The 12,711-nt window shown below is 38.1% G+C and overlaps 1 protein-coding gene across 1 annotated transcript in view; it reads right to left on the reverse strand.

The window, feature by feature from the left end:
* The window catches only part of ACER3 (alkaline ceramidase 3), a 43,795-nt gene that overhangs the window by 2,856 nt on the left and 28,228 nt on the right, over positions 1-12,711 (reverse strand). The window contains exons 5-8 of the mRNA XM_026034541.1: positions 12,416-12,497; positions 11,603-11,638; positions 4,133-4,191; positions 1,839-1,940 (exon numbers count right to left, since the gene is read on the reverse strand). Coding sequence (XP_025890326.1) covers positions 1,839-1,940; positions 4,133-4,191; positions 11,603-11,638; positions 12,416-12,497 — 279 coding nt within the window. The remainder of the gene's footprint in view (positions 1-1,838; positions 1,941-4,132; positions 4,192-11,602; positions 11,639-12,415; positions 12,498-12,711) is intronic.

A 12,711-nucleotide genomic window follows, 5' to 3' on the forward strand; every position in this document is an offset into this window, starting at 1 on the left:
GCAGCTGGTGTAATCTCTGAGTCCAGGAGCAACTTCTAAAGCCCCAAGGACCTCCAGTAGCTCTATGAGCTGGGAGTTATGATCTCACCACTGCTCTGATGCAGCTGTAAAAATCAACCCTAACGCCACAGTTTGCAAAGTCACTGTAAACCCACCCACTTGTGTTGGCAAACAACTTCATGCCAGTTATATCAAGTGTTTTTTCAGGGCTGAAGCACTGTGTGCAATACTCATTTTTGAAAGTTTCAAGACAACTCGGCTGCAATGAAGTTCCAACTGGGATAACACCCCAGTTAGTGGGTGCAAGGTTTACAGAGCCAAAAGGGAYAGATGGGACACATTAGACTCCTTCCTTACCACACACTCTGATCTAAGGCCACACTAACCTACTAGGACCACTCTGTACCCCACAAGTTGAARTGTGTAACAGTGTATGTCGACGGGGAACAGAAGATGAGAGTCAGATGGGACTTCTTCTTGGCATGGCAGACAAGGGCAATGAAATGGCTCATGGAACTGCTGCTTATTCTGAGACATTTAAGCAGTTGCTGTCTATTGGTGACTAATGTATTGCATTAGATATTTATTTAATCCACAAAACTGCTGCCTTTAATGTTTTCCTAGGGAAAAAAACAAAAGCAGAAAGCAAAGCAAAGCAGGATAAAAAACTTGTTTGGATGAAATCAAGTGTGACCAGCAGACTGCAGCATGCCACAGATCCTTGATTCAATACAAGTTGAAGAGAAATATCAGCTACAAAAATTCTGTTCATCAATATGAAAAAAATGAGTTCTGATTCAGAAATAATCAGAAACAAAGCTATGATAGAACAACTCTTCTCTATCAGTGGCTAAGCAACAAGTATCTAGGGACTACAACTCTCTGAGTYGCCCTGCACTTTGTTCCCTAGTTATCCAGCCTGTAGAACCCCACTGGAGCATATGACAGCTTCCCTGTCTATGCCTTTCAGAAGGCAAACTATGCAGATCTTGGAGGCAATGCACTCAGATGTCATTCCAACACACAGTCAGAACACAGCTGAGCGCATATCCAGAGCCAGAGAGAAGCAGTTTAAGGGCACACAAGCTACAAGTTCATAGAATCATAGAATCACAGAATGCTTAAGGTTGGAAGGGACCTCAGAGGTCATCTAGTCCAACCCCCCTGCTCACGCAGGGTCACYYAGAGCACGKGGCACAGGGCTGCGTCCAAGSGGGTTTTAAACATCTCCAAAGGAGGAGACTCCACAACCTCCCTGGGCAGCCTGTTCCAGGGCTCTGGCACCCTCACTGTCAAGAAATGTTTCCTTAAGTTCCTGTGGAACTTCTGGTGCCTCGGCTTGTGGCCGTTTCCTCTAGTCCCATTGCTGGCCACCACTGAAAAGAGGCCGCCCTAGTTACGCTGGGTTCCATTGTAGGGGTGACATAAAAACTCTTCTCAGTCAGTAAGTGCTGTTCGAGCACTTCAGCACTTCAGAATCGTATTGAAGTGAAATATTATGAAAAATCAACATTGTTAAACCAGCTGAACTGGAGAAAACTTGTTGCAATTTGGCACTAAGTTACCCTAGTTTCCGTTACACCTCAGATTTTCTTTGAGGAAATTGAGGGATTTCACACTTCAAATATATATATATCATCAGGCAACCTAATAAATAAACAAATCAATCAACAAATAAAGCAGCTGTTAAGCACTAAATCTAGTCATGAGCAAAGTGAATGTTCTATAGCAATGTACCACACACGCCGCAAGATGGATCTGAACATCCTCCACTGAAAAAGCAAAACTGTGTGCTGAAAGATTATTGAGAACTAGCTCAACAAATTGAAAGTGCTCACCTCAATTTATCACAGAAAATGTTATCCACATTCCAGAGAAAAAATCCCATTAAGAATACAGTTAGAGATGTATAGCCCAGACCTCTAAGCCATGGGTATACCCTAGAGAGAGAGAGAGAGAGAGAGAGAGACAAATAAAGCAAAATTAAGCTCAAGACACAGCTTGTAGCAGACATAATATTACTACATACACATAAATTGCTTGATTACAACATAAAGATTAACTTAAGTGCATCATTAATAAACCCACTCTTCTTTTCTGCATTCTAGACGGGTCAAGAATCTTTAACACCCTAATGGTCTTTGGTGGCATTTACTCATTTCTAATAAGACAAGTCCCCCTCAAAAAAATCTCAAGAGGCTACCATGAAATGCAGTTGATGTTACTTTTAAGTGTTATGAACACCCAGTTTAGAATTCATGTTAAAGCACATTCCTGAGGCCTTTTTTTTCCAGCATGTTATATATACCACGCACACTTGGAAAATCTGAGCACAAGCAACAGAAACGTGCAAAAACAAGTCAGGTTTTGTGATGTGCACATTAACAACTAGAACATTGCCAATATAAATTGGTCAAATCAGTGTTGAGTCAAATCAGTGTGCGGAGYGCCACGCGTTGGGCAAGTGCAGCCAAACTGGAACACTTCCAACTCAGAACGTGTGTTCTAGACATGCAAGCAAACCCAGGACATGAAAAAGTATTAAATGGTACGTTGTACATGCTGGTAATTAGGTGACTATAGCTGCAATTGTTCAAGGAATAAATGGAGTTGTTTTGTGGAGGAGTGAAAGGTTGGCATGAGATATAAGAGAAAACAGTTTGTGAACAAAGGACAACATGCGCCTAGGTATGATCTTGAGAAGGAAGCACAGAAACCCAAGAAACAGATGAAAAATAGGGAAAAACAGGCAGAAATACACTGCAAACGATGAGAACAAAAGGAGCTAGAGGTCTTGCTGCAAAGAATCGTGAATTTCAAGATTTTCATGCTGAGCTTGGACTGACTTCCAGCCCTACATTATGCAATATGAGTGATAGGAAACTAATAACATATATTAAGGAAATAAGATTGAAAAGAAGTATAAATATGTAAGTTAATACAGGCTTGGAGAAGTGTTAGCATGACAAACTGGGAGACAAAAATACATCTTAGCAAGGTGAAGGAAGTAAATCTCAAAATGGAAGTAGGGCTGACTTGCAGAGAAGCAAAAAGGCACTGTTGGGCTGACATTGCTTCTTTAGCAGTAGAATTACTTTAAAATTCCTTCCCCATCTCAACCTTATGACCATGGTTTGCATCAGCACAACTGAAGGGAGAAGCTTGTAGGGCCTCGCTGTAATGATGTGGCTTATGAAGAAAATATATTCCAGAAAAACTGCAATCAAAGGGGAAATAAAATAGGTGCAACATCAAAGACAGACTTTGCTGAAGCAAACCTAACGGGAAACTCTGGGAGAGAGGATGGTTATGTTATTGATAGTGATAGAAAACAGCAAAAGGAATAATCCTTCAGGAATAATGATCATATACGAATGTGTGGAATTTGCAAAAGTGGAAAGATAGCTGCCCTAAAGGGTTGTCTAAATCAGACATGCATAAAATTCACACTGAATTGCTAGACCTGTACTAAAGCATTGTGCAAACACAAAATTAAAGTGACTGGAACTTGATTCGACTTAGTTTATTCTCTAAGTGAATAGAGGCAGTATCAGTTGAGATTTCTAGGTTAGGATTAGAATTTGAATAGGTTCAAAAAGTGACTTTAAACTGGTAATTGTTCCAACAGCAAAAGGAAAACACACATATTTTATTTATTTACTTAAAGTCTGTGAACATTTATGCTTGGTCTGTGAAGTTTTCTTAGGAAAAGTGAAATCAAAGGAACTAAAAGCACACTTGCAAGTTGATTCAGTGAGTCTGTTTTAAAGTCACAGTTTGTTAATTTTTCCCTTGTGTTCCTGAACAGTCATATGCTTAATATAAAACACATTTAGTTTAAAGATGTGGTATAGAAAAATCAATAATTTTCAGAGGCGATCTCCATATTCATGAGAAAGCCAGTTGCTCGGAGAGCAGGAATCATTTAAACCCTAAGCATCAATACACTTCCCAGAAAATACAAAGAGGTGAAACATTCCCTTTCAAACTGACGGGTGCACTGGAGCTGGCATCACATACCTGATCCCAGAAAGTCTAGCAATGCCTATTTTTCAAGTCAAGCTCATAGAAATATAGGTGCAATTACTAAGTTTTAGCCCAAAGAATAATGAAGAATCAAATGGCTACTTACCATAACACTATATATACAGATCGTAGTACTATAATGGAGACTAAGGTTCCATACATGATCTGGAAATAAAAACAGACACAGAATTCAACAGTGGCATTCAAGGAACACTACAAAATACATACTCATAAGGAATACATACACAGAATACTAGAGAAGTAGAAATTCCTGGTATCTCTGCTGATTTTTATTAGTCTCAAGAAAGAAAATAGTTCCCCCCAAATGTCTCTCTAACAAAGTCTTCCTGAAAAAGTTTCCAATAAAAATATGATGACATCCATGCTCTTCATATAAAGTGAAAGAAAACTCAGTTGTGTAAAACTGCTGTTTTACTTCTCTGATTTAGAAAGCCAACACTAGGTGGCACTCAGCAAACATCCTGAAGTCAAAACGGTAAGCCACTCATATCATCTCTTTTGCATTAAAATCATAGTTCCTTCATTGATATTTCAGATTCATTATCTTTACTGACGGCTAAAACTTGAACAGAMTCTGCAGTATGCTCACACTGAACACGAACATTAAACAATAGTTTAAAATAAAGTATTACAGGCTATTAGGACTCTAATGATAAAGTGAGAAAGTTGTATTTTCTRAAAAAGAGGACACAATCAAAACCTGGCTTAATGCAGGCATTTAATGGAGTTTAATGTAATGACTTGACTGTATAAAATGTCAAAGTGATCATTTCTCATTTGTCTTGAGATCTTTCAATCTCCCTGTCTTTCTTTATTCAGAAACTTAAGATCCATATAATAACTTTCCCAAGACAAACAAACTAGATGGAAGAAGTACAGCTCCTCTCTAGTCTTTGCTTCTCCATCCACTGAGCTTCCTTTCTCACTTTTGTTTTAATTCTCATCTAACTCTCCCTTGCTTTGCATGAAATAAAATGAGAAACTTTTGCTTAAAAATCCCTAAGCCTCACAGAAATAGCATATTTACAAATGAGCATTTTTAACATGTCTGATGACTTCTTCATCCCTTTTGTTCTTTTAGAGTTCAAGGCAAGGACTAGTCCTTACCTTAACTAGGGCACTTGGCTATGACTATACTGCAAAAACACCCCTACGTTTGGCCATTCAATACAACAGACTGGCGTATCAATGTGAAATAAAATCTACCTTTTAAAAATACATACATGCAAATTCCAAGTTCATACAAATTTCAGAGACAAGGTTAGTAGCACACACCATATTAGCAATGTATATATATACAGAACACACAGTGCAGTCCCAATTCCTACCCACCAGGTAAGACGAAGCTCCAGTATTGACTATGTAAAGTCATCCAGCAGAAACAGTCCTACATTTGCATTCAGAGCGAGATCAGATAACTCCAGGAACTCAACTACTCCTGTGCTCTGCCCCAAAACCAAATTGCTTGAAAAGCTAATTGGTTCAGGACCAAACCTTATGCAAAGTCAACTAATTTCCATCCCTCTTCTGGGTTATGGCACCCAACCAAAGAAAGTCCTGCTAGACACAGCCCGAGTATCAAACGATTATCAGTCCCAAGCTGAAGTTGGAAAGATCCCACTATATGCTGAACACAAACTAACTTTAGAAGCCAACAACACTGTGCATCTCATTTGGAAGAGCCTATTTTGCTTTCCTAAACAACTCCAGTAATTTATTCCAAGAGAGGGAAGGCACTGAGGAAGAAACTCATAAAATGGAACCCAGGAGGCAGTTCTACTCCATTTCCTTACTGCTGTCCCCCTTCCTACAGTTTTGATTGTTACAGTCTGCTGCACTGGCACAGAAAAATCTACCCACAAAGCAATCGATTTCTATTGCATGGGGTAACAGCACAAGCATCTCTGAGCCTTTATCATGCAACTTGCTCTCCAACTCTTTGTATGAACAGTGAAAATAGTGGTAAGAGCATCTAGGCAAACATGTCTTATAGCCAGCCCAAAGCCCCCACAAAACATGGGTAAAAATGCTATTTTTTTTCAGCAGCTGCTGAAAGTGTGGAAGGGCAAAAGCCAAAGGAAAGCTTTCTTGTGGAGCCGCTAGCAGCTCACAGAAGTCTTGTTGGAGGGAGGAAAAAAAAATGAAACAAGCCTTGCAGTGTCAGAAGAAAAACATACTCACAGTTGACACTTCAATTTCTTGCCTTTTCCRCTTCCTACACAAAGCGGTTGTTAGCAGTAAAACACATTTGTGTTTAAAAGCCTGTGACAACAAACRCATCGTCTCTGCATCCTCCTCGTCACACTGGGTGAAAACACCAAGCAGGTGTTGTACAGTCTCGGCATGTCACAGTGTCTTGCTACAAACATTTCTCACTAGAGGCCTAGGAGAAGAGTGATGTAGCTTGGCTGGTTCCTTAGGGAAAAGGGCTTGTTTCTATTCCTCTCCCATCTATGGATTTACTGTTCTACGCAACAAACCCATCAGGTCCTATCTTTGCACCCAAGGAAGCATAAATCAAAAGCCCCACCTTATTCAAGTCCTGAATTTCTTGATTCCTTTGGCTGCCTTTGTTCTTCTGCTTTACCTAAACACATCATTTCAGGGACAGATGGAAAGCCAAGCTTGTTTTGGGCAATTCTGCCTCAAAGTGCCTTCCTACATGAAGCCAAATAAGCACCTTGGCACCAAGGTTGAGACAAAAGGGAACAGCAGCACCTCATCATGCTTAGTTATCGCTAGGCAGTTCCCTCTCTGCTGCTTAAGATGCAAATAAAGTTGCAGATATTTCAGCTTTTGAGTCCCTGATTTTGCAGTGGAGGAGCTGTTCGAGATTTTATTGAAATGGAATATGCTACTTAAAAAAAAAACCAAATGGGACAAATGTCCTCCTAGTTTACAACTGGAAAGCAAGCATTTGGGCACTAACCAGCAGCATTTTCAGAGATTAAAGCGTAAAGTTAAATAATTAAAGTTAAATAATTTGTATAAATTCACTTATGGTGCAAGTCAGAGATGAGGCTGAGATTCCACACAAGGGAGAGTGCCCAGAACATGTTATTCATCTATACATCTAGTACAGAAAGATTCTAGAGTCTATGATTTCTGCTATTCTCCATGCTCATGGGTTTCTGCCCATCTTTTATTAGTGATGTCAACTCATCAGCCTTAAATATAAGTGCAGACATTTTGAATCACGTTGAAAGATCTGGGGTTCTTGGCCACTCCTTATATATTAATATAGAAACCAGCTATCAAAAAGCAGTTATCTCAAATCCTTGAGGCTGGATATTGTACTTGTAGTTTACAACAAAAGAAATGGACTTCTGGTTGTTCCTGGGTTTCTAGGGAATAATTCTGAGCGATGAGAGATAAAGGAAAATCTTCACCATGACACTGAATTTAGGAATTCTGCAAAATTATAGCTGTTTGTTACTATAGATTGTCCAAACACCCTGAGGAGAGAGCTAACAGAGCTAACTCGGACAACCTGCATCTGCTTTAGTCTTATTTAAATGCAGGGAGAGGGATAAAGTGATACACAGTTCTGTGGTTTCTGCTGTACCGAGCAGCTCTCCAGAGCTTAGCTTTCTACATGGTTTTCAGCAGGGCAATGTCCAAGTATAAAGACCTCCATGGTGAAGACATGCCCTGAAAAGGTCATTTTTAACAGAYTGCCTGGCAACCTGAACATCTAGAAAGTAAGAAACATGTTCTGCTAAAGGCACAATGTATTAAGTCACAAGCCTTCAACTATTTATTGCCTTAGTAGCTGAGGGACTCTGGAGAGCTGCAAGACACTGAGTGGGTCTACAGGGATTTCCCCAAATCTTACAAGTCTGAAAAGGCTGCACCCTGCAGAAGTGTTTCTCTATTCATAACATATGCAACTTCAGGTTCCCACATATATTTCCATATATACTTTCCATACTGTCTTAAATCATCCTACTCCTTCTTTGTACTTACATTTTGGAAATATCTGTGGAGGATAATCCTGTTCATTCATTTTTCATTTAGCCACATGAAAGGTGTTTTTATTCCATGATGACTCCTCTCCCTTTCTCTGTCTCCTCTCCACCCCTTTTCAAAGTCATCGTAACTGGTAAATCCAGTACTACTTGTATTTTACTTCACCACTGATGCTGGAAACTCACTGGTCATATTTGTGCTGTGATAAACAAATATATGTGGACACTCAATCCTCTGTTCCTGTAATTCCAGTCCTCAAGGTATTCCAGTTACCTTCCACTGTACTCAGTGATGTCTTACAACCTCATGCCATCACAGATACCATCCACAGGCTTCCCTTTTTGGAAAAAGCCCAGGCAGAGGCTGCTTTTCATCATCTCTGTTTGTCATTTTTCCATTAGTTGTTCCCTTACCCTCTTTGCAGTTCTTAAACTGATTTTCTACTTATGCAGCCTGCTTCTTTTCTCATGGGATATCACGTTCAATGTTTTTGTAGTCACTAGACAAAAGGCAACTTTTTAACCACATTTCCTAATGTGGAAAAAGCAGCTAACCACAGCAAGCTTTCATTTCATCTTGATTTAAATTTACTCTTTAAATTATTTTTGTTCAAAATCTGCTTCAAAGTCTTGTAGCAGGTGATTATGCAAAGAAAACAGGTATTTAGATCTAATTTAGCATTTACACAACCTGACCGACTAGATGAATCAGGTTTTGATCACCGCAGGTGCGTAGCCAGCGTATTTTATGCAGTAAGCAACTAAATCAAGATGAAAAAACCCACAAAATTTACGGGTAATAGCTACCCATGCTAGCTTATATTGTGTATATAATATACCTTATATTATACTAACAGCTATCTTATATTGGAAAGAAGACCACCTGTAGGACATAAGTCTAAATTTTTAACTGTCAGGGTCATTTCTTTTACTTTCTGGATGGTCTTAAATCTACCTGTCCATGCACTAGTCCATATCAGCAGCCAAATCTCCCCCTGTCCTTCCCTTGTGTAARCACAAATACATATGTGGTAAACAGAGATGAGCAACTAATCTCATTTAAAACTAATCCCAGGGAGAACTTTAACCTGTTCGGCTCCTCAAGGAAATTCACCGAGTTAATTTTTTTATTCTAGGGTTGGACAGGTAAATGACGACAGGATATAGCTGTTTCCTTGGACAGTGATGCTGGTTTATGAAATAGATAAAAAACTGGCACCTGGGCTGGTTCAGTGTTATTCTAGGTAGTAATAGTGTTCCAATATATGCTTGTAATATATGCTTGCTTACCACTGGCCCTTAATTGATAAAAGCTAGGGGGAAAACAAAACCCTCAAATTCCAAAAAACAGACAAAAATGCCAACTCTCGGTCAAAACAGGTGGGTTCTCAGGCCAATATTTTCTTCTACTACCGAAGTATAGTCGCCCTCTGTTCAAAAATTGTGCATCCCACTCCTCCCACAATGGAAAGACAGAGACATTAAAGATTTGCAATATCTGTATGGAGAGAGAGATGGTGCCTGTTGTTACTCTACCAAGCATAACAAGCCTAAATCCCTTTCATGGCCTGCTGGCAGTGAGTAATTCCTGGGAATAAATTGGGAAGGAAAGTAGGAAATTATTCACTGAAAAATGAGGCTTGGATTGTGGCTACTGAACATAATAGGACACTCTTCTATTCTTTACCCTAAAAGGACAGCAATAGAAATGCACTGAAATGATGAACAGTTTAGTGCTGGCCATGCAGTTATTCCCTTTTCTACATGGCTGATAAACGGAGACAAATACAGACAAATGCCTGCAGGAATCAAATGCTGTTTTATGCCCTAAAATTGCTTTCCCACATAGCTAGGGAGTGAGATTAAGAGTTAACCCATGACTGCATGCATGTATTCAAGTTTATATAAAGTGTGCAGAATCCACTCAGTTGGGAAATATTTAAATATAGAGTTTTTTTGGTCAACCCCAAAATGAAGCACAAGTATTAAGAAAACAACCTTGCTCAACTGCAGTCAGAAAGATGTTCTAAAGTTACAACATAGGTTGTGAAGATTATGCAAAAAATAAGTCCAGTACTCAAACGGTTGGAATTTGTCCACAACTGTATATACTCTATAAAAATCAATTTGGAAAGAGTTGCTGTAAAAAGGCCAGTACTTTTAAGTGTCTAAATCTTTTCCACATTGATTCCTCATGGATAAATTATAACATGAAATTCATGTTGTGAATCGAAGACAAACCAGATGCAAAAAGTTAAAGTTTGGGGAGAAAGAGTTTCATGTTTCTTTTCTTTTTTAATTTTTCTTTTTTCAAACAAGTCATAGTATCTATCACCTTAACATTTTTAACAAAGTATCCATACAAAAATATCAAATCAAGTTATAGCAAAGCTGTGATATATTTATTATAATAAATGTATATTGAAAGGATATTTGATTTATGAAATAAAATACCCCACCATCAGTAATGAATTCTGCYGTTGTTGATAACCAAGTTACTTCAAAAAAATTCATTTAAACTCAGGCTTATGAGCAGCTCAGTAAAAGCATTAGAAATTGCCATTTTAACCCTGGCCAACATCTCGTTGCCAAAAACAGCAAAAATGTAGTGGGGAAAAAAAGAAAGTATCAAAATAATATGATTGCAAGTAGCATGCAAGTTTCTCTTCTAAATCTAGAGGTAAACATTTTTGATTCTGTGAGAGAATTTTACTCAGCAGCCCTTTACTAACCCATCAAGAAGAATCACATCTAATTTTTTATTAATACTGGTCCAGCAGGAGCTTTTTGACACGCGATGACACTATCAATTTCAGAAATTAAGGCTTTAAAGTTTTGTCTTGCTAGGAGCTCTGCACTTTTACTTGGCAATTTTTCAGCAGTTATCCCTAATCATAAAGTTATAAAAGAGGGAAAATTACAGAACAGATAAGCAGGCATGATTTCTAACCTTTTGTGAAAAGGCAAGTGATACAAATCCATTCCAAAAAGGCAGTGAATGCCTGTTACTATTGTTATGCTAATACAAAAGAACAGGAACCAGATGCATTATTGAGCCTCTAAGACCAAAATACCTAGTTTACTATCTAACCCTAAAATACCTGTCTCTATTTAAATTCAGCTTGTATTTACACAGAATAGAATTGTTAAAAGTGTTAATATACTAAAGGAGACAAAAGAAAATGTGGGTGAGTTACTCAAGCCATGTTATGTTTGGGGACAGTTTCACAACAGGCAGACAGTTTCACTAACAGAATAAATCAGATGAGAATGAGAATTCATTACTCCCTCCATCTCATTCACACTTTAGTTTATATTATATGTTATCTTCAATTACGGGAGCCTACACCACAGTTGGGATTACCTTTTATTATACTAGTGACTAAATAGGTCAAATATTAAAACAAAATACATTAAACACATCCTATTTTTTCAGACCAAGTGACAGGATGGCAACATGACAGGCAACAATACTCAGCAAATCGTGTTTGCTTTCTATTCTTGCTTCTTTCTTTTCAACTATAAAATACTATAAAACATTTCTATAAAAAGAGAAAGATTAGCTTCTCCAACAGAGCAAGATTTACCTGATGGAATATTGGCTCTTTCAAATTTAAGTAAACCTGAAAAAAATAAAATAAATGCAGAGAATTATCATATTATTAATCTGAGTATCACAAAGATGTGTTTTGTTGGAAAAAAATCATGAGTGCCTATCTATTTACCACAAGACTCCTAGCATGCCATGAGTTTAAAGAAACAAATAAATGACAGAATAGTCAAGCTCTCTGAAGGTAGAAGACTTGAAATCACTTTCATTATTTTCATTGAAAACTATTTTTTTAAAAGAACATTTCCATCTGTGGTTGACAGAGAATACATAAGGCATTTTATTCAGTCTGGGAACATCCTGACTGAAGAAAAAAATAAAATTACCACAGTAKCAACAAAATTCTTCCAAGTTKAGAAACAACTAGGTTTCTCTCTTGSTCTGGGCTCTTGTTTTAAAATGCCAGTCAATGCATTGGATTGTATATCACAGAGCACCTTTTGCAGTCCCTTGAATGGGATTATTCTCCTTTTTTTTTTTTTTTTTGCAGAGGAGTTAAACTGAGACCCAGGCATCTATTTAGTTTTGTCTAAGGTTTTGTAAAAAGGCAAATTCAGAAGTGTTTTCCATGCAACCCTGATCAATACCTGCGTTACTACTTCTTCCTTTTTCTATATAAATTGTTTTGAAAGCATGCTTGTTTACAGAAATGTCTCAGGTTTTCACACCAAAAGAATAATTTAGCCTTCTTGGTTGGAAGTGAGAGATTCAGCACTGCCTGTACAAGACTCCTCCAGTGGCAGAACTACCACCTACAGGTGAAAATGCTGTATTAGAGAAAGGTACTTACWATGCTGACTACGACACTGTATGTTATTAACAGGAAAAGCAGCGGATAATTGACTGTGTTCTTATACTTGAAACATTCATACCTGGAATAGAACATAAAGAAGAGCAATAACATTCCTCACCACATAAAAGACTTGTTTTTCAAGGTATACATTATTATATATTTGGGAGCACATTGCCCCACATAAGCTTTAGGTCCTTCAAGGAAACATAGTTCCCCTCCAACCATTTGTCATTTCCATAAGAAAATCATAGCTTTACCAATGAGTTGTTATGAAATATATGAAATATATTGTG

The sequence above is a fragment of the Nothoprocta perdicaria genome, unplaced genomic scaffold (genome assembly GCF_003342845.1).
Source record: "Nothoprocta perdicaria isolate Ctin4 unplaced genomic scaffold, notPer1 scaffold_146, whole genome shotgun sequence".
In the NCBI taxonomy this organism is placed as follows: domain Eukaryota; kingdom Metazoa; phylum Chordata; class Aves; order Tinamiformes; family Tinamidae; genus Nothoprocta; species Nothoprocta perdicaria.